The 23,420-nt window shown below is 37.9% G+C and overlaps 1 protein-coding gene across 2 annotated transcripts; it reads left to right on the top strand.

The window, feature by feature from the left end:
* Positions 1-241: 241 nt before the first annotated feature.
* Positions 242-21,897, top strand: LOC142050436 (uncharacterized). 2 transcript variants are annotated; one of them, XM_075079088.1, is made up of 7 exons: positions 242-544; positions 3,926-4,075; positions 5,970-6,092; positions 7,856-7,903; positions 10,226-10,314; positions 11,817-11,909; positions 21,161-21,897. In XM_075079088.1, exons 2-7 carry the CDS (start codon positions 3,979-3,981, stop codon positions 21,209-21,211), a joined length of 501 nt encoding a protein of 166 aa, XP_074935189.1. In that variant the 5' UTR covers positions 242-544; positions 3,926-3,978; the 3' UTR covers positions 21,212-21,897. The 2 variants fall into 2 exon arrangements, with proteins under 2 accessions (XP_074935189.1, XP_074935188.1); XM_075079087.1 differs by lacking the exon at positions 21,161-21,897 and adding an exon at positions 18,220-18,854 and having other exon boundaries at positions 407-544.
* Positions 21,898-23,420: the final 1,523 nt, after the last annotated feature.

Raw genomic sequence — 23,420 nt, 5'->3', positions numbered from 1 at the left:
TGTGCAATGCCTGGAAAGCCCACTTAATAGCTGGGTAAATGTTTAAGCAGTTAACTAGTTTCAAGCTCCCTGCGACAGAGGCTACACTCCTACTTTTAATATGTCAATATTACCATAAACCCAGTGTCTGCCCTTGAATCAGCCTTGGAGGGAATGACAGATAGCAAGAATAGTATCAGTGACATAAAATATCAGAATAGTGCTTATGACTACATTCAGGCAGCACAGAACTACTGGCTGAAAAATTGTGTGCAGTCCCAGGGAAGACAGCTTCCGTGGCATCTTAGAGAAACAGGCATTTAAAAGTCTGTTCTCACTATTTCCAACACCCCTGGAATTCCAGCAGCAGTTAGATCCGTGAGAATATTGAGGTATATTAGTGAATGTAGAGATCTGAAAGATCAGGTCCACGTCAGGCTTTTCTTTTATTCAGAGGTTTGGCTTCCTGCCATGTGTTCAGGCAATAAATTGGCTGTAACAGAGCTGCTTCTAGCATTCTGCTGAGTAGAAGTATCCCAGCAGAGACAATAGCAGGCAAAACAAGGTAAGCAAGAGTGGAAGATTACAGCAGGGTTTTAAATAGGCTTCAATTTAAGATTATTTTATCAGTCTGCTTGTTTAGATTCTAACAAATAGTGGGTTTTTTTTAGTTGTCTTTAAAGTTTTATTCTGAAATCTTTTCTTTAGTCTAGTTTAAGTCTATTTTTATATATTCCTATATCTAGTTTAGGGTATAGATTTCATAAAGTCTGTCTGATTTGAAAGGGACAGGTTCCTCATTATTTGCTATAGGATGCCAAAAGTTCTTTTTAATCCACTGTTACATTGTAACAAACTTGGAGGCGTTCGTTATGTTCTTTTCAAGTAGGACTGCCAGCTGCAACCCAATACACTCAACAAAAACAGTTCTGATCCTTTAACGGTCTTAGAGATACCTTGTTATGAATGTACCAGTATAGTATGAGATAATAATTGAATTGTACCATGCTGTGAATGAACTCCAAAATTTTAAATTCTGTTTTCATATACTGAATTTGATTCAGTTTTATGATCTGATGTGTCTGGGTGTTAAGTGGAAGAGAGAATGAGGGCTAAGAACAAATGAGATCACTGAGGGGACAAGAGAGGCTATATTAAAAATTTTCTTTGCAGCTTTCTGTAAATTAATTGATATGGTCTATGTCGCAGGAAAAATTCTCAGACTCCCTGTGCTTTTAGGCAACAAACTTGCTCAAATATATCTGATTTCAGCAGTTTAAAGTGCTATAGATCAAGTTTTCTGCTTCCCTTGTACTTAGCTTGGTTGCAAACCAGACCCAGGTTTCCAAAACAAACAGTGGTTGACTAGGTCTGCAGCCAAGAACAGAGCTAGCCCTCTTCAAGCAGCATGTACCTTACAGAAGAGAGAAACAAGCTGAAGAAATGGGCATGAAAGACCTTAAAACAAAGAAGTAGATGTAGGGAGAGACACACAACATTAAAAACTATGAGTAAGAATGAAAAAAGTGGAAGTACATGACATCTATGTAAGAACATGGCATGAGAGGAAAGGCTTATTGAAATGGGAGTATTTTTATGTCACTCAGTCTTAAGGAACATGTGAGGAAATTCAGGCTGCGGAAGCTTTTGTTACTTATTGTAGAGAGCTTTATTTGTTCTGGAGAGCTACCAGAAGTGAAGTTCTACCACTGACTTTTCCATTTTCTACTTGTTCAAACAAGCCAAAATAATTAAACTTAAGAACAGTCCCTCAGAACTTCAAGATTACCTGTCTATTTTTCTCTATATAAAGTTTTCTAAGAATTTATCGACTTCTAAATAAGCTTCTGAAAATGTCTTTGAACTGGCCTGCTCTCTTCAGGAACTCTTCAGGGACTTGTAATCATCCCCCTTCTTTTCTTACAGGGGTGGGTGTAAATACTGCAGATGCAAGACTCTGAATATAGATGGATTTCATGGTATCACATTGGTTCTCAAACAAAAAATTCATTAAGTGTTTAGAACTAACTCAACATAAATTGGCATTAGTAACTGCAGTATATGAAGAGCAAATCCAGCAGAAGATAATTCCCTGAATGCTTCACTGGGTGTTAAAATCAGGAATTGGAATCTTCAGAACTTCCAATCAAGTGCAGCCAAACTAGAATTGCACTTATGTTTTCAGTAGAAATGTTCTGTAAGGGATTAAATGTCTGGTTTTGAGCATCCTAGGTCTAATGAAGTCTTCATGCTTTTTAATGAGAAACACCTAGCACACTAACATCTTTCAGTATCCACAGGCTTGTATCACTGCCCGCATACTCTGCAGAGCCTGATTCAGTTGGATGTTTGCAGAGGTCAGGTCCCGGTTAGGACTTAGTGGAAAACCACAAAGGGTCTTCTCTTTTGTTTAGCATGCTCAGCAATAAAGCAGTTTCAGCAAGAGGAAGACGACCCAGCCTTTACTTTCTACCTCTGACTACAAGTTATCAGACGTTTGAAAAATTAGACATCTTCACTAGGAAGAACAAGTTGATTCTTTCTAATAAATGTTTCACTTTCCAGTGCCCTAACTGAATGTTTAGTTATAATTAAAGAGTGAAAGAAAGTGAAAAAGAGCCTTAGTTAGCCTTCATAGTCTAGTAACAAGATAATTGCCAGGGACAGAAGCCTTTCATTTCTACAATTGCATGTAAATATTTAATGTGAAATTCTGCATTAGTGAACTGAACCAAACCAGAAGATGGAACTCACCTCCCCCAGGTGAATTCACGTATCATTACACTAGTATCAGGGCCATGATCCCTCTGGCCTTACTGATATTTAGTTATTCTGTGCAAAGCTGCATGGGCCCAAAATTATGCCCATCTTCAATTGGTTCATTTGCCAAGGTACCAGACAAAATTGAAGCTTGTTGTTTTCTTTGGTCTGCACTTGTCATAAACAGTTGCCGTGAATAATTGACTTCAGAAGAGCGTGTAGACTTGAGAATTCCAGTTTCCCTTTCTTCAAACCAAAGTAAGGTCCTTAGCTTTTCTGAACAACAGTGATTTAAGCTGTGTCCTCAGGATATCTTATCAGCTGCCTGTGTGGTTCCTCAGTCAATGTGGTTCCCATGCTTAGACACCAACCCCTCCTTAGGATATCCAGCTGAGGTAATGCTTAAACCCTTTTATTCATCTAACCTTCAAAAACTGAGAGCATTATTTAAAAAAAAAAAAAATAGTCACAAATGCAACATAATTTGAAAAATGCAGGGCACATTGAAGTAACATTATTGAACTGTAAAGGAAATATTAATCATTTCGAAGTATGAATGGTAGCTAATGGTAGGAGATTGATTGTTTTTTCTAGTTACTTGTGATACTCATTAATAATTCTAATATACTCCTCAAATTTCCAAACTCCAGTCCTCATTCCTGAGGTAACATTTCCTGAACCTTGGTTTAAGATTGCAATGTGGCTGCATGTCTTTTCTGAAAGTCAGATTATGCTGTGTTGAAGTTAACATCATTGTCAATCGGTTATGAATACTTTGAAAATTATCTTAGATTGTATTCTGAAGGACAAAAAGAATATAATTTTTCTGTCCAGCTAGCAAAGTGTAGCTAGCTTCCTATGATTGGGAAGCATAAATAAATTAAAGTGAAGTCACATAGACTACTTATATTTTATCTAAGGGAAGTCTTTTAAAATATATTCCTTCCACACAACTGTATCCATGATAACCTGCATCTTAGTGGAAGTGTAGATAGATAACTAATTTACTGTCACTGGAAACACACAATTTTTGCCTTGCAAGACACAGGCTTGTGCTATGCAAGCAGTCAAATATTTAAGTTTATCCTGCTCCCTTTAACTGTCATTTATCAAAATTATACTCTCTGCAAACTCATTTCTCAACCAAAAATTGAAGTATTGTGACAGACTCTAACTCCTGCTTCAGGTTTGGAAAAGAGAGGCAACCCAGGTTATCAGGATTTCTTGAGTGCTTCTGCAATGCTGCTCCGCTCAGGCCGCAAAAAGCCATATGAAGTGTTCCTCCGCAGGAGGCGGCCTTTGCTGGGAACTGTGAAAAACGCTTCTGGAAAGTCAGGTAACTCTTTCCTGAGTGGCAGGTATGTTTGTAGTCTTGGAAAGATGATTCCAATCCAAGGCAGAATCCAATCAAATTAAGCATCTGGAACAGCTTATCTATAATAAGGTCAAAAATAAAAATACCTGGAGGAATAAAATAATGAAAGCTGCCTTTAAAGAAACCAGTACATAAATACTCCTCAAAAAAGTGACATTAGATTTTTCACACCACCAAATTCAGACCAGTAATTCCTGAAGTACATCTATTCATCCCTGGAAAAGAGTAAACGACATAGCAGGTCTGCCATCTGTTTTATTTCAGGCACTGTACTAATTCTTGTAATTCTAGGTAAGAGTAGAGTTCTTACACTATAACTATCACAATATAACGTTTTTTTTAAAGGCTTGCTGTATTGATTATCATAGTCATTGTCCTGTTGCATTTTAAAACAACCCATCTTTTTTCTGGAAGCTTGATGGCCTTAGTTGCCACTCCTTTGAAGAAAAGGCCTTTGCCCATGAGCAGATCAACTATGCAGGTGCCAAAGGTCCAACACAGGACATGTCAGACCTGCCAATTCTGTGACTCGGGCTGTCAGGGTGTGCAGGCCTGCCTCTTTTGTTGACTCTACATGCAGGGTTCCTCTCAGCCTAAACAGGGTGGAAAGAAAGCTTCTCAGAAACAACTGAGGAGCAGGTTGTTTTTTTTTCAAAATGTCTGCTTAAACACAGATATTTCAGAGGAGGTACTTCAATAGAAAAGGGGTAACGACTTTTTTGGTGAAGTCATGCGTTCCCAGAACATTATGTCACTGCTGGTGCATTTTGAGTATCCTGTTACTTCAGTTGCGTAATTGTTCTGGCAAAGAAAATCTCTTACAGCATACTCTGGAAGTGTGTATGGTCTTAGAAATGTGTTAACCAGATTTGAAATTAGCAAACCTTTTCCAGTAAAACAATGTTCAGCCTAACATAATCAAAACTGTGCTGTATAATGTTATACTGTAGGTGTCTCACACCCAAGTGAGTAGACCTACACCTTTCAGACATTCAGAACAGCACAGTCGTGTTCAGTAGTGATAGGGAACAATTTCCCTCCTGACAGATTTTAGCTCTGAAGACCTGTTTTTTTTCAGTAAGAGATGTCAGGTCCCCAAAATAAATGCTGCTACTTTAGGTAGCCATATGCACTCTAACCTAAAACTCTTGTCTGTACACAGATCCAATTCTCAAAGTGCAGAATTGGGAAACAGGAGAGTACTTATCTGTGAAATAAAGGAAACTGGTCTAGATAGGCAGTATGCTGCAGAGATACTTTCCTACTTCACCACTTCTCTTCTTTGGAATGAAAACTTATAACTTAACTCCACGTTTTTCACATCTCTCTCTGTGTGCAGGATCCTGTGCACAATGTTGCTCTGGCTCCCCACAGGGCTCTCTCCCCCACTGTAAGACTACTCATACACCAGCCAACTCCTAATTTGCCCCCCTCTCTCATGTTCAAATTCCTCCCATCTCCATTAGTCTCCTTCATCACAGCTATCTGCAGGTTGTCCACAATCCCCCTACTTACACTACCCCTCAGGCTCTTGGGTTGGAAGCCATTTTTTCATGCTCAAGTTTTTGCACATTAACTCTCCAAAAGGTTCAGCATATGTCTCTTCTTCTCACCGAGATAACCTTCCAAGCAAAGAAATCTTTGCCTTCCTGCTTCACACAACCATCAAGCCCCAAAACGAGCTGCTTCAGTCCACTGTATAATTTCTATTATATGTTGGCAATACTGTTCATAGTTCAAATATACATAGATTATCAAGAAAAGACTGCTATAAAAATACACTTATCTTTTTATTATGGAATTTTAGAATTTTTCTGTTGCTAATAAAATTAATTACAACTCATTTTTTTATTAGTGTTTAGTCTGCGAGAAACACTGAAATGCTATATACTGACTGAAGATTCAAAAACAGTGCATTTTGACATAGATGAAGATGGTCATCATGAAATATCAACCAAGGATTCACAATCCCATGAAGGTAGTGTGCTTTTTATACCCAAACTCAACAACCGTATCTGTTGCCCCTTGTTGCAACTTGTTGCCACAAGTTGCCCTAGGGGAGGTTTAGCTTGGATATTAGGAAAAAATTCTTCACTGAAAGAGTTGTCAAGCATTGGAACAGGCTGACCAGGGAAGTGGCTGAGTCACCATCCCTGGAGGTATTTAAAAGATGTTTCCAGTGGTGCTTAGGGACATGGTTTAGTGGTGGACTTGGCAATGCTAGGTTAATCATTGGAGTTCGTGATCTTAAGGGTCTTTCCATCATAAATGTTTCTATGATTCCATGTTTAATGTAGATGTAATATTATGTTGCATCTTTATGAATATTGATAGTGACATAAGAAAACTTCTATTCCAGTTTACAGTAGGTATGTAATATACTTAAATTATAAGAAGATTATTACCATTTGAGCTAATGGGAAGTCTAGATGCTTAGCTATTAAGAGAGTGAAAGCAAAGACAATCCTCAGAGACAAGGGCAAAATGGAGAAAAATAGAGAAGACTGGAATTTGTGGGATTATTTTGTTTATCATGGAACTCTTATCTCAAATGGGGCCTCTGTAATTGACATCAAAAATGGTATCACAACTAACACCACAGAAGTAGTTGTCAGAGGGTATTCTTTCAGTTGAGAAGGGGCAAATAACAACAAATGCAATTATTCTAGAATTATAAATTTTCCAGAGTTGTGAAAGTAGGAAGAAAAAACAATAAACCATATTTCTAATGAAAATACAGGCAAAAATTGAAATCTGTAAGATATCTGTCAACTTACTGAAATTTTATTTCTTACAAACCCCTAGCTTTTACATGAATGAGAAGTCCATTATATATGCTTTAGATAAAGATATAGAAAGGCTTGTTTTATATATTTATAAATTAAATTATTGTTATTTTTGTTCTACTAAATTGTGAATAATGACAGCTGCACTGATAAGGTATTTCAATGTGCTTTATATCTTTTGAACTATCTTTTGCTTGATAACTGCATAGAATTTTGAACTCATGCAATTAGTATTGCTAATTTATGAACAGAACCAAAACCCAGTAGGTATAAAATAGAAGCAGTCTGTGAATAGATTCATAGTGTGACAACCCTGATGTAGAAGATACTGCTATTCCTAGAAGAAAAATTAAAAAAAAGGAAATGCTTTGTGATATTCTTGTATATATAAACACAAGCACCACAAACATATATTCATGATGATACAGTTAAGACAACATCCTATTAGGAACCAGATGTAACCTGGATGTTTGTGACTGATCTGAAGTGAGTGATGTCTTCCCCAGACAGCTGGCTACGTGATTCAGGCTGATGTTAGAAAAGCCAGCAACCACCTACTATTGCTACCTGTTACTTTCCAATCTTGTACATTTTGTATTACATCTGCTGCCAAGGAATTTCAGATTCTCTTTGATAGCACTTTAGACCTTACATCTCATTACTGACCTCTGTTTTCTCAGGTTCATTCTCTTTTGCAAAAGATAATAAATCAATCAATGAATTTATTAGACTCAAAGTTCAGACTTCAAAGTACCTGTTCACCAGTCTAACTGTACAGTCTTCCAGGGTTATATCAATTCAGAGACCTCCAGGAAATTAAGTCTGATGCCTATTCCTATTACACACTCTTTCTCAGATTATATTTTAAAACATTCCATAAAATGTTTGCGATGTTTTAAGTTTGAAGAATGTAACTATCTAATTCCATGTATTTATAAAATATTTTCTATTTTAGATATTGCATGGTTAAGTGTATTCACAAGGAACGAACCAGCAGTTACTGGTAAGGCTCCTGTGGGGAAAAAAGGTATCATTTTCTCATTAGGGTCTGGTTTTGAAGAGATGTTTGAGAGTAGGAAAAGAAATTAACATAGACTTGATGTTAGAAGTAACATATTACACCAGATTTTCATTTAGGTCAGGTTGCTATACAACTCTGAAAATGAAAGTCTTTCTGTGTTCCATAAGAAGAAATCTTTTAAAAGGCACAAAATTTGCCGTAGCAAGTTAGGAGTAATGGCTTGGACTTAAGACAAATGTATATGAGGAAATAGAATGTATATAAGCTAGAAAATCCAGTATTTTTTAAAGAAAAGTGTATGCGCTCTACTGCTGGCATATGAGTCTTAGCTAGCAAAGACCAAGGATCTGTTATAACAGGAGAAGAAAACCAAAAGGAAATGGATATAAAGAAAGAGGAGACACACTTTTGGGACTTTTATATTTTAGGCATAAGAAATGATTGGGAAAAATCAAAGACATATTAGTTTTAGGTATTCCAGTGAAAGAGAAATGTATTCCAATTTCAACCATAAAGGGCTGCTGTAATAGATGAGAACAAATATTCATCTGGTCCAGGACTGCACCTTGCACAAAGGCCAAATGAGGATTTCTAGGTAACAGTATAAAATGCTGATGCCCTCCCAAATCCCAGTGTTTTGCAATTCAGGGACACCCCAAGTGACAAGTGGTTTCTTGCATTTAGTTAATGTCAAAGCATTTCCTTTACATGAATTTGTAAAGTTGCCCCTTAGACTCTGGTAATGTTTTAGTAGCCAGAGAGGCTAGGTAATCCATCCAAAGGCCATCATAGAGTGGAAGTATCATGTATGAAATGATGGAAAGGTTCCTTACTTTCCTTGCCATTCACTGTCTGCCCAATAAACCACTTGTTACCTTTTTCAGAGGTAATAGGGAAAGTTAGACTCCTTTGGATTTACTCAGACTAAACAATGTATAAGCAAGTCACAGTCAACTCTACAGATGGAGAAAGTCAAGGATAGATAGGATGTGACTCACATGGACATAAGTCCCTGGTCAACTGGCTGGACCCCAGTATCCCTCTTTTGTTACCACACTCAGTTGGAGAACTGAGTTGCAGCTGAGGCAATCTAAACTGATGTCACAAAAAGTGATGAAAATGGCAGAATTTTAGACCTTCTACATTCTACTACATTTATCTGCATACATGTGTAAACTGAATAAAATACACTAGGCTGGAGTATGTCTGAGCTTTTAACAAGGATTTTTATGCCATTTTCATGCAGTAGCTGGCTCATAAATCCTTCAGAAGACTTCCACAAAAGTGTTACATTTAGGGTAAGGTACAGCAACTGAAATCAGGGCCAGGATTAGAGCAGCTAAAATCAATCAGGTGGGATGAATATGTTCTGCTGATTCTGAATAGCCTTCAAAGTATAAAAAATACCTTTAGTAATATGAAAAAAAAATCTCCTTAACTGCAATTGTTAATGCATAGTTACCTAAACTCTGTAAAATTTGTATTCAGTTGCTGCAGTGATGCACATATAGATCAATCACTACATTCTTTTATACTTTATGTCTTAAACCGTATACCTGAGATACTTTTAAAAGCACAAGTGGTATTATTTGAAGTAAATCTGCAAGGCAGTCAGATAGTTTTAGCAACACCGGATAGTTATTAATGTCTCGGGCTTTGCTAGGTAATGCTGTTGTATGCGTTATGAGTTGACAAAGGGTACCTTAATTTACTTTTTTGCTGAGGCCTTGAAGTACCAAAAGGTATCAAATATTGTCAGCTTATCAGGCTGAGGAGTAGCCTGTATTATTGATATATTGTTATTTCCTGCTGCTACAAAACCAATATTATCTCAAAAGGGAGTCAATCCAATGCACCCACTATTATGATAGTGGGAAGATTTTGACCTAGAAAGCATGCAGAAAATTAAAGGGAAAAAATCCTGCATTTTCCATGGAGATGTATACATAGTCAGGTATATTACATAACCATGTATATTACATGTATGCACTACGTACTAACATATATGCCTTTGTAGTTTATATTACATATATTAACAAAATGTTAATACATTAATATTAATAATTTAAAAAATTAACTATAAATATAGAGAAATAAAGTATATATATGGCAAATTTAAAGCATCATAAATCCATAGATTTTAAATTCTTTACAGAAGAGAATGGTATCAAGAGTGATTATATTCCTATGCCTATTGATGTAAAGTGTACCTGCATGTTGTCTCTTTACAAAATATTTTCAGCTGTGCTTCATTTTATGAAGTGATACATACTTTAATAAAATATTCTCATCTATGTAAAACAGATTCTAAAAATTTGGTGATCCTCACACAAAGATCAAAGCTTAATGAATTTGTCCTATTGTGCAAGGGTAAGAAGCAGCTTTCTCTGAAGGTAAGAAGTTTATTTCCTTTGCAACTTGCGGGTGCTCTTTCTTACTAATTTTCCCCACAGACCTTTCCAAATTAATTTTTCTTTACTTATAACCTTCCACATTTCACAGCTTCTGACCACCTCCCTCTATTGTGTCTGGGGAAATATTTAAATTAGTTAGTAGTTAGGTAGTTGACCACTGTCACTAGAAGACAGTTGGGGATGTTGGTTTCCAGCCTCTGTGGAGGGAGATGGGGCTTATTAACCAGAAAATGTCCAGGAAATAAAAGGGAAGGAAGAAGCAGGAATGGTGCCTTGGAAAGAGAGGAGTTTAAGAGGGGAATGATATTATCCTAATCAACCCAAATTACAACATAAGAAATGTGATTAAAAGAAAATACAGATGAACATAGTATCCTGTTTTAAACATTTATCACCTATTGTCAGAGCATTCTTATTTTCTCCAGTCATGTAAAGGTTTGTTTATGGTAGGAAGAACAGGCAAGGATAGTTTTCCCTATTGAAAGGTTATAACCTTTACTAAAATCTCTCTGAGGAAGAATGTTATGTTGGAATTTACATGCTAAAACAGGGCAAAGGTCTAAGAAGCTCTGTTTACACAAGTCATGTTGAGATAAAGAATGACCCTTCATCTAATGTTGCTCATGCATCGTGGTGTAAATCACCAAATGCTTCCTCACATTAATTCTGATGTTTTTAATTTGTTTTTAGTTCACAGATGACCTTCCATAATATCTATTTCCTGAAATTATATGAGGAAATATATGTTGCAAGATCCATTAATTTTATTTATAGCCTGTTATCCCACTGGGATTTTCCTTTTGGGCCTTGAAAGAACAACCATTTTGAAAGGATTTTTCTGGTTCAGAGACTACCTTTTCATAAGCTAATTGCTTGAAAGCTGTTCCACCAAAGCAGGGAAAGAACTGTGTGTTGAGCCCTAATGGATTTTACTTCCCAGCCACCTACTGTGCAGTACCAGGTTGTACCAGATTATGTTTCTTGACATGACTAAAAGCAGTTCTTATCTGAAAATTAGTTAAGACATGTTTAGTGTCTCTCGAATATGTAAAAACTTTGGAAAGATCATGGACCTTTCTTTTTTTCAGCAGAATACAAATACTTTTCTTAATCTCAACAGGAATTCTGATATAGAAGATGACAAGGCTCCTTTTCTGTGATAAAGTTTTGGTGTTCTGTTACAACATGGTTCAGTCTTGGCTGCATTGCAAAATAGAATCTGGGCATTAAACAGTTTGAAGGACTGTCTTTGGTATTTGCTTTCAACCCAATTCATTTTGCATTGCAAATGGTAACAAAAGAATATATTCATGGAATTGTTTTGAAAACTTATCAATTTATTAATCTTGGATAATTTGAATGTAATTATTAATGGACTTTATAAAAAAAAGGAGTTTTCTTTAGAACTAATACTACATTTTGTGGATTGAAAGAGCAAAATATGAAGACAAGATTACCAATCTGGGTGGTTGTAAACACAGGTCTTAAAAGCATCCTGTTCAGAGCCAGATTTTCCTTCAGTGGAGAGATGCAATATGAAAACATGCAAGCACGAAGATCCTGACTTCAAACAGGTATATAATAATGATGAAACAAGTAAAAACGTGTGTGTGAGAGAGAGTGTATGCAAACATAGGTGTAAAAAAAGTGCAGCTAAATGCATCCTGCTGTTGCTTATTGACTAATAGCTTGCCTTTCTACTTCAGCTGGTTTTTAGTATTTTCCTCAGAAAAAGGAAAAAAAGAACTTTTCCATACTTTTGACTTGACTTATATGTATGAGTACATCCTTCAATCTACAGGCAAAATATATGACTTTCAATTCAAAAATGAAAGACGGAGATGTTTCCCGTATTATTATAATATATATAAAATGCAGGGAGATACAAAGTAGCTTTCACCTGGTACAAATTCTTAGACAAGATCTAGAAAATATGGATAAGCATATTAGCAGATCTACAAGAGTAATGATGTTTTTAAGAAATAGTGAACACATCAGTCAAAATCTTTTGGGAAGTTCACTCAGGAGCAGGCTTACATTTACTTATAACTGTAAATACTTTAACTCTCTAACAGACGATGTTTAGCGTAATTAACCATGTTTATCATAATTAATAATATCATAGAGGCAAATGCAGTTAACCACACAACAGTTAGAGTTGAGAGACACAGAACAGTATTTCCCTTTAGTTCCACCACCGAAAAGGCTTTCCCGACTCTCTCCCCACATGTTAACAATGATGGGATGTTTCCTATCCCTTATATATAATTCTCCCACTAGTTGATGCAGTCTCTTTTAGCACAGGTAAGATTATATTTACAAACCTTGCCAATTGATGTAGCCCATGCACAGGAAAGTGTTAATCCCAGTCATTTCTGAAGAAAACAGCATGTGGTTATAATGTTTAAATTAGTTTTATTTAGTATTCACTGTTGATATTAATGGTTTGATTGACTCAGTGTTCTCAAGGAGATTGCTACTGCTTCATGTCCTTCTTATGCCCTTGCAGGCTGCCTCATAAATCAGCAGTTCCTTAGAAGTCTGGACCAAAATTATGCAGCCACATAGTATCAGAGCTGGGCCTGTATTCTTGGGACAGAGGCAGCTAAATAGATTGTAGGAGGAGGGAGTACAGCAGGAACAAATAGTACAGGGGGAAATTACCAAGGAGAGTTGTTCACATGCTGTGTTGATACACGTATGTATAGGTTTTAATGTTCTCATTTTACCATTTTCATTAATTATATATAATTTTTTACTATTTCTTTTTTACTATTCCAGAAGTGCAGGGTTTAGTGGTTATATATTGGTTATCAAAGAATTACACATCTACTTCAATATGTATCTGTAGTATCTCCCTTCAGTGTTATTTCTGTTCTGGTTCAACCATAATATTTTAGTAGTCATTATATATTACTACCCTCAGACCTTTGCATATGTATACTTAATCCTCTCAGTTCTTACTAAGTACTAGTAGCACTCAGTTTTCCCTTTCTCTTTCCTTTCTCAGTTGATGCCTCTCCTAAACTCCTTCTTGACTTTTTGCCAACTTGACTTCAAACTTGCAAGTTTAGTTTAGTTTAGTAAAGTTTAGTTGACTAAACTTTGCAAACTTGACTCTTGACATTTGCTTAAAAGATTGCTGAAGTCAACAATTTTATCACTAGATCTGGCTGGTTCTCTTAAAGTTGTTGTCCCTTGGCAGAAAATGCAGGTTTATTAGTTTATTATAACTGGATAGCATTTTCCCAAACTTTGACTGGAATTCCCCAGCCTGGGTGGACTGAGATCTGAAGGGCTGCAATTCTCAAAGCTCCATTAAGAACTGTAACAATTTTTATTCTAGAGTCTTCTCTGCTGAGTGGTTAGATGAAGGTAAAGAAGACAGAGACAGATTAAGTCAGAGGTTACCTATGCAGTCACGAGAGATCTTATTATGGGACTTACTCTTTACCTCTGTTAAATAGGCCAAAATAAAGAACATAAAGCTCCAGACAGGCAAAATTTGGGAAGTGAGGTCCAGAGAATTACCTTGGGTCAGAACTTTTGGCCTCATCAGTAATGACAATGCCATGTTTACTGTGCTTGGCTGCTGGCTGGCATCAACCCACCACAGTCTTTTTTGGCACCCAGCATGCAGCTTGAGGGTTTGGGGTTTTTTTTCTCCATAAGTTGATTCATCTATTGGAGAGCCAAGGAGTGATCAGCAAGGTTCACTGACCCTTCAGTAGTCCCATATGGCCAGTGTGAAAGTCTGACAGAGGGTAGAAGTTAACAGTGGACTATTGTGGACTGAACAAAGTCATGCTACCATTAAGTGCTGCTTTATCAGATGTCCTAGATAGAGCTCCAATGTGAACAGGAGTTAAATGTGGCCGAGTGTATGCTGCAAGTGATATTGCTGAAGCATTTTTCGTGAAGCCCCCACATAGCCACTCACTCAATCCTACTCCCTGACTGGGACAGGGGAGAGAATAGCAAGAGCAAAAGTAAGAAAACTTGTGAGCCAAGATAAAGACAGTTTACTGTGTGATCAGAAAAACCTCCAAGTGCTACAGAAGTACTTACCTCCTCCCATAAGCAGAACAATACCCAGACAGTTTTTGAGCAACAGCCACTTCGGAAACAAAAAGAACTCCACTCTTTTCTTCCTCTATGCCCATCTTTATGGCTGACCATGTCATTACATGGATGGAGTATCCCTTTGGCCAGTCCAGAACAGCTGTCCCAGCTGTGTCGCCTCCCAGCCTCTTGCCCACCCCCAGCCTACTCGCTGTGGCAGAGTGGGAAAAAGAGAAGGCCTTGATGGTGTGCAAGCATGGCTCAGCAATAGCCAAAACAGCGGTTTGTTGTCAATTCTGTTTTAGTCACAAATCCAGAGTGCCATGTAATTCATTTGTAATACTTTCCAAGGTCCATAGCTTTTTTTTGATGCAACTAAGGTGGCAGCTCAGCTTTACTAGTTTGCTTATCACTGCTGTACAACTCATGCACTTTTTGATCATGTGCTCATTTCCTTGTTTCATATGAGGCAAAAATGTAGATTGTAGTGTGCCCTATACTCCTTTGTGTAATGTTGTGACGATATAAGATGATTTGTTCTGTTTAGGCTGGCCTTCACATCCATACCTTCTTATCTTTTAGCTGCTTCCTGGTTTAGAGTGCAGCAGTTGAACTTAGCCTGTGGTTCTGCTCATTGTGCCTTATTCAAACTGACTTCAAATAATTTTGAGTCTATTTATTTTAAAACTTTGATACTACTCTCTCACATCTTTCCCTGTAGCTCCCACCACTGACATTTTACTCCATAAGGCAATGTGTTTTTCTTTAACCTGTGGAGACAACATTTGTAGCATTTTTCTAACATCGGCATATACATGCTATTGCAAGTACGTTGTAATCACCTGGGGGACCGTTCTGGTTTAACCCCAGCCTGCAACTAAGCACCCAGAGCGGCTCGCTCCCTCCGCCCCGTGGTGGGATGGGGGAGAGAATTGGAAGGGTAAAAGTGAGAAAACTCGTGGGTTGAGATAGGCAGTTTAAAATTTGAAATAAATTGTTGTTCTTAATAATATTAATATTGCTATTTATATTATATATTGTTTAAAAAGTATTAGCGTTATATTTTATATGCATATATCCATATACAATATAATCATATATGCTATTATCTATAAAATATATGAAAAATTTATACCATATTCTCAATTATAATAATAATAATTATGATGATCATGTAATGAAAAGAGAGAAATAAAACTCATGAGAAACAAGTGATGCAGCTGTTCACCACTCACCAGCCAGACCATCACTGAGCAGGGATTGCTGCCCCTCCCCAGCCAACTCCCCACAGCTTATATACTGATCATGATGTCATATAATATGGGGTATCCCTTTGGCCAGCTGGGGTCAGCTGTCCCGGCTGTGTCCCCTCCCAGCTTCTTGTACACCTGGCAGAGCACGGGGAGCTGAAAAAGTCCTTGACTTAGTATAAGCACTGCTTAGCATCAACTAAAACATCAGTGTGTTATCACATTTCTCTCATGCTAAATCCAAAACACAGCATTATACCAGCCAGTAGGAAGAAACTAGGACAGCGACATGAGTAAAGGTGTATTTTTTGTCTCTAAATGTGAAATGAACCTGCAAATTGGCCCTTCATTTAATGCAATGGCAAAGGAGCAGTCAGATCTATAACTGAAAAACAGGATTTTTTTCTTGGAACTTGCACATGATCTCTCAGGCATGCCTGCTGCTGTAAGAGCTGTCCTCAGGGTTAACTTTATCTGGCAGTACTCCAGTATATTCTCTACGTTTTCTCCTCAGCCTACTTAACACACCATAATACAAAAATTACCATGATTTCTTTCAAAACACCTTGTTTTTCAATGACCTGCTGCAACTCCCAGGCCTAGGAGTGTTTGGATAAGCTTCTACTCCCAGCTTCTCTTTCTTCTCTCAGTCACAAAATATCATTCCCCAAATCATCTTCTAGTGATGGCTACCCACCTAATTTTCCATCATTTCATTCAGATGCAGCAGACATTTTCAGTTTTTGCATCTCAGTCTGCTTTTGCAAGCACCTAATTTTGGCTTCACGTTTACCAGGTCCCATTGGAGTCTCCCTCACTCTAGGGTTAATTTCTGCAGTGTAGACATTGATCCCTCTCCTTTCTTCTGCAGGTGTTCTTTCTTCTTCCTTTTTTTCTTTTTCCCCTGAAGTTACCAGATTCTCAAATTCCATTCGTGTTTCCTTATTACCTTTTTGAGTCCATAGAAGGTACTTCTTTCCTAAAGACAAATTGTCTTCAACATTCTTAATAGTATTTTTTAAAACAGAGTTTTTGACTTGAAGCTGCAGATACTCTTCTGAGTATCTGAATGATCGGGACAGAATGTTTTAGCTGCTTGCCATCATAGCTTTGCTAATACAGGAGGCGTATCCTCAAGTTTCTTTCGTGTACTCTGCAATAACTGCAGGACATTTCCTTTCCATCCCTTGTTGTCATATGGGCTAAAAGGACACATTCCTCCTTCCATGGAAAAGTGGTTATTTTCAATGCTGTAATATCCAGCATAGCTGGGACCCTTTAATATCCTGCTGCTTTTCCCCAAGCACTTGGTTTCATTTTAGAGGTCCCCTTAAGCATTGTGCACAGTGATGATACACCAGACCGGTCAGATTTATAGAGCTGTCTTGTGGGTAGTATGAGAGTGTTCAAACAGATCACTCAAAAGGGAAAATGAAATAATTTGATTGTGAAGCATTCATTTACTACTTGTCCTCCCCAAAAGATATTATAAATTCCTTGCTCCCTGACAAGAGGTTGAGTTGGGGGAAAACCAATCTCCACCTTTTATTAATTAAGCTTTTACTGTTAGCAGCAGGTAACTAACTATTCACACAGTCTTCTCAGTTACTCCGTCATTCAACGCACACGCTCAGGAGCAGGGGCTCATACCCACACCCCAGGGGTTTCCAGGCAGCTGTGCGTGAAGCCACTGACAGGGTCCCTCGTTTCAGCAGGTGTGCTTACATATACTGCCCTGTAGTCTTTGCCCACCTATAGCAGCCACTGCCTTCTCGGATGCGATGCGGGTTACAGGGCCCATCACGGTGCCAGTGTGTGCTGGAGGCCTTCGGCAGGTTCAGCAGCTCCTTGGTACCCTGAGTTGATCAGGTTTTGCAAATTTAGAAGGGCTTCTACTGTCCGGGGCTTGTGGTTTCAGAAGCTGCCTCTCAGAACACACTTTTCCTGCCTATGGCGTGTTTTTTTCTGGTAACTGTTTCCCCATGCTCACCCTGAGGTGTCTAGAGACCCAAAACACTCAGAGGGGCTGTTTTGACAATAGCTATTCCTCCAAAGATGGATCTTAAAAAAAGCATATTAGAGACTAGAGATGTACAGAAAAACCATGGTTAATAGAACATCTGTTTAAGAGCAATTGGTACTGTAACATTCCAGTTTTACTCCCAAAGAGGCGAGAAAAACTGTAGATTGACATTTTGTTGTTAGTGGCAGATGACAGGGTAGGTCTGTGGTAACAAAGTAACCAGATGAAAATCCTAAATTATCCCAGTAACAGGTATACTGCAGAGGAAAACTGTGCTGGTCTTTTTGTGAAGCAAAGGGATGCAGCTATAGGTCTGGAAATACTCAGTCCTTTGAGGGACACAGGTATTACTTAACTCATAGTTATCACAGAATCAGTCCCAAAATTATTAGGTGAGGCCAAAGATTTATCTAAAAATTGGTAAATATGTATCACTGGAGAAAAGCATTCAAAATATAACAAGCCAGCAACATACATGATTTTTTGTCACATGAAATGCTATAGAAAGGCTTTAAAAATATATGTTCTTTACTTTGTGTATTTTCATAGCTGAGTGAAGATAATCACTTTTTCATCATGCATTACCAAGGAGATTCAGTGCAGTTCCAATGCTATGAAGACAAAAGTTACTACCTGTATGTGAATGATGACTCACTTGATATTCGCAAGCTGGAAAACAAAGAACCCAACGACGACAAGAATTTTTACTTCAGGGTGTCATATTTACAGGAAAAGTAACTTGTCTACCTTTCAGTGGCCTAAGTGTCCATGCAATTCCTATAAGTTAACAGAAAAGAAAGAAGTTTGAGACCCACTAATTTAGTTTTTTGGCTAATTTTTACTTTTTGTAATTTCTTGAGTCACCATTTTGCATAGGTAACATCCTTTATTTCTGTACTTTCAATAGGAAAAGAGAAAGGCTAAGTTTGAAAAACATGCTAACCAATCAGTCTCTTTGTGTCTTACCTGCACAGTTGTGGTTTTAAGGAACTGAATTCTTCTCGAAGGGGAAAAATACACGGGGGATATTTTGAAGACAGCAGAAAAAGAAGGAAGCATACATGCATATGAAATACAAAGCACAGATAGTTCTCCATGTGTTAAACATTTTACTTCTTAAAAAATGTCTCTTATGAGCTCACCTGAACTTGAGAAGAAAACATATAGATGTTATTAATACGTGCATGTCCTGGCTGACTGACTGACTTTGGGAGAGGAGTGGCAAAGGCGTCTCAGGCCTAACCGAGAAAAGAGGAAGAGGCTGAAGGTTAGACAGAAGATCTCTCTCCCCCTGTAGCTCCGAGACAGCCCCTATATTGCATTATGCAATTTCAGCATCTATCCAGCATGGCAGCTCTCTAAGAAAATGTACACAGAGCATCACACTCACAACATGCAGGCAGAGGGAGGGAGGTATATTGAACTGGCAGGGCATAACAGATGCCTGTGAACACCAGCAGAAAGTTCCTCTGACATACTGGCTTCCATCTCTGAATCATAGTGGGAAATGCAATCATCTGTTCAGCTGCAAAGCAGAGTGCAGAACAGCACTGAAAAATAAGTAAATGTTCAAAATGACTGAATAGAATAAATACTAGGTGATTATGTGAGGTACACTGGAGGAGCAGTAACAGTACCTGCTTTTAGCAACAGGGTCTGTCAGCGCAGAAAGGAAGATGCTGACACTTAAACATCCATAGACCATATCCTGCAAGGCACAAAACAATTTAAATGCAAGAGGAGACAAACCAAAAGTGTACACAGGATCACTAGGTGTTAAAGATCTAGTTCTCCACTGTTGTGCACAGAGTTCCACTGTGATTTAGTGGCAATTTTCTTTGATGGAAGTAATTTGGAAATAGATGCGTATAAATGGTAGACATCATGCACCTATGCCAAGAGGTTGTCACTTAGTTGCAGTGGAACAACCTACAAGCTACACAGCACTTGGAGGAATTGTTCTGTGTGAATATAACAAATGATGCACACCTGAAACAGAGATCCTAATGTCAGTCAATCACACTAGTGCACATTACAATAAGGCAATTATCTATAGCAGACCAAACTGCAAAGGTCTGTGAGACCTTAAAAGATTGTGTTTCGGTCATCCCTGTCCCCGCCCCCGCCCCAGCAGTGTGGAGTTTCACTGCTGGGCTTGTTGTATCCCTCAAATAATGAAAAACATTTGGTTTGTTGCTTCCAACGCTGACTGAACAGAAGAGAGTTTTTGATTATTCCCTAAAAAACACTTACAACTTCTGGATCTGTTAAGAGTTCAGTGAAGCCAGTGGTAAGAAAAAGCCCCAAACTCTAGGTATTGACAGCGGCACACATTACACTAGAATTTAATTATTTTAGCACTCTTTATTATGTTGCACAAGAAATAAATTCAATTATATATCAGGTACAATAACATCACTAACTGATACACTGACACTTCATAGTCGTACATTTATTATTGGTAATGTGATCACCTTGCTAAATTACAATCATGCTCTCTAAATGGTTAGTTGATGAGACCATCGTGACTCATCATAAAGCTCGAACAAAGCATATTAATGAAATCAGCATTGCTGATGTCAGCAAAAGTAACTTTGACCTCAGTGAATTTTGAATCTATTTTATAGTTAAAACTTAAATTATGGTTATATGCAGAATTTTGTACTTTTACCATCTACCTTAAAAATAATATATATATATATTTTTTTTTAACAATTTAAGAGACAAAAGCCCCTATGGAAAGCAACAGTGATAATGAAGTCAAATTTCAGATTTGAGAGATAAGATAGTAATGTCATTTGACAATTTTTCATGGAGAACACGATAAATTCAGCCAGCCTAGTAAATATAAATGTATATAGAAAAACAAGTTAACAATTTCTGGATCCTAATCTTTTGTGGATTCTTATTTTGCTCATACAAACTCTTCAAACTGACAATTTCAAATTCCCACTAATCTGAGTGTCTCATGAGTGACAGATAAGTTTTTTTTTTGCGAGGCAAGAGGCATGTAGAAATTTTATTTAGAAAATGAAAGCCAGTGAGTCTTTTAGAAAAATATATCCTCTAACACTTTACAATACAAAAAACATTTATCCAATGTGTCTAACAGTTGAATATGAAATATTATTACTATTTTGCGGTTTATTTTCAAAACAGTATGGATATTGTCTAGGTTTTACTTAGCAGATGCAATAATTATTAAAATACTAATACAAATATTTTCCTTTTATATTTCTTCTCTTCAAAAGCTGTGCCTTAAAGAAAATACTGCATTGTTTCCTACAGAACAATTTAGTGCAAGTATTCTCCATATATAACTCTTAGTACTTTGACCATATTTGTGACTTGTTAGAATAAAACTAATTAGAGGAACATCAATGACTATAAAGAATACCATCCTTATGCTAGCTATTCTGACAAAAGCTAACCAAAATTATGTATGTAAAAGAGGGGACCGTATCTTAGGAACTATGTGCTAATTTTTCAGGAAACCAGAGATCTCTCAATCATGGAGAAGGGAACGGTCATTTACAGTTAAAAACCCCCATCATTTACAGTAAAGAACACTGAAGACTGGTAAAAGAATGACTGCACTGAAGCGTGAGTTTAGAACAACTGTCATATGTTAAAGCAACAGACTGGCAGCCAGCCTTGCTGGCCCTGAAACATGTGCTTAGTATATACTGTGTTACATACGACCTTTATTATGGGTAGCCAAAAGCACTAGAAATTAGAATTAGAAATTGTTAAGACTAACAATGAATGCTTTTACAGTCTAAACAAAACGTAACAATCTAGCATTAGTGCAACTGCAACAGTACTTAAACTTGTAAGTAATCCAAATCACGCGATCTCTATTAAGGATCTTCAGTAATGCAGCGCACCAACAGACAAAGACTTGTTTATGCCTCTTCCATGGTGTGAAGTTTTCACCCTTCCAGGCACTCACAGTCTGAAATCAAGGGCCCTTTTTTCTTAGATAGGATGATGTGATGATGTGGCCACTCCAGTAGATATAATAACATATATGTATCTTGTAGTTCTCCACTGATTTAGGCAGAAGGGTATTCTGTCTTGAGTGCTGCTGCTTTTAGATAAGTTTCATGAATTTTGGAGTGGAAGGTGTACATAAACTGAGATATTTTTTTTAATGTCATCTTTTTTTTTGTCTCTATCTATAATTTGTCTAACTAAAGAAATAAAAAAAACCAAAGCAGGCTAAATTCCTCTGATGTTTGTGTTTTAAATGTGACTCCTCATATACCCTGTATATATGAATATATATATGAGGAGCAGATCCTCTGCCAGCTCCTCTCTTCGTTACTTCCGGCAAATTACGTGGGCTAACTACTACTGGGGACGGGCGGCAGCAGCTGTTAACGTACAGCTCCCATGTTAATATACAGTTCATTAGAGCCATCCCTCTCTGGCACCATCTGGTGGACTTCAGGTGAATGGTAGTAACCTTGTATCTAAATTTTATTGCATCCGCAAGCTATGAAAAAGTTCTCAGCAGCTGAAAACAAAACATTGCTTTCTTTTGCCAAACTCTGATATTTGCTTCCAGCTGATACAGGTCCCAGATCTCCTGTGTCTGGAACGACTGAAGGGGGCAGCCAAGCAGGTCGAGGACAGAAAATTCTCTGCTCTATTTGGCATTTGCAAGGCTGTGTCTCAGTCCCAGGTTCCGTTTCGGGCTTTCCAGCACATACTGGAGCAAGGCTGAGCAGAGGCACGAGGATGGTTAGGAGAATGGAGCATTTGATGAGGTGAGGCTAGGGCAGCAGCATTTGTTTAGCCTGGAGATAAGAAGGGTGACTCTTCATGTAGCTGAAGGGGGATTGTAGAGAACATGGAACCAAACTTTCCTGAGAGGTGCACAGCAGAAGGACAATAGGCAGTAGCCACAAGTTGTAGCAGGGGAAATTTTAACTGCCTGCAAAGGAAAAAAAACTTGTAAGGATATGCAGGAATTGGAAAAGATTTTGTGATTATAAAGTGTCCATCTCTGGAGTTTTTCAAAATTCAGCTGCATAAGGCCCTGTGCAACCTCATGTGTAGCTGAAGGCAAGCCTGCTTTGAGCAGGTGGTTTGACAAAATTACGTCCAGGGGTTCCTTCCAAGTAAATGATATTGTGATTCTATGACTCAAAGGCAGCTTCAGTGTCTTAGAATTTACAGAATATTTAATCCAAAGAGCAAAAATATTCAACAGAACTTACACAAACATACAGACCACTGTCATGTTTTAGCCCCAGTCAGCAACTAAGCCCCCCACAGCCACTCACTCACTCTCCCTGCAGTGGGAAGGGGCAGAGAATTAGAGTGTAAAAGTGAGAAAACTCGTGGGTTGAGATAAAGATAGTCTAATAGGTAAAGCAAAAGCCACACACACAAGCAAAGCACAACAAGGAATTCATTCTCTGCTTCCCTTGGGCAGGCAGGTGCTCAGCCATCTCCAGGAAAGCAGGGCTCCATTACATGTAACGGTTACTTGGGAAGACAAAAGCCGTAACTCCAAACATGCCCCACTTCCCTCTTGTTCCCCCAGCTCTATAGGCTGACCAAGATGTCATATGGTACGGGGTATCCCTTCGGTCAGTTGGGGTCAGCTGTCCCAGCTGTGCCCCCTCCCAGCTCCTTATGCACCCGGCAGAGCATGGGAAGCTGAAGAAGTCCTTGACCTGTGTAAGCATTGCTTATCAACAACTAAAACATCTCCACATTGTCAACACTCTTTTCAGCAT

Source organism: Phalacrocorax aristotelis, chromosome Z (assembly GCF_949628215.1).
Source record: "Phalacrocorax aristotelis chromosome Z, bGulAri2.1, whole genome shotgun sequence".
Classification (NCBI taxonomy): domain Eukaryota; kingdom Metazoa; phylum Chordata; class Aves; order Suliformes; family Phalacrocoracidae; genus Phalacrocorax; species Phalacrocorax aristotelis.
Note: the sequence above shows the minus strand (reverse complement) of the source record. Positions and strands in the feature narration are given on the sequence as shown.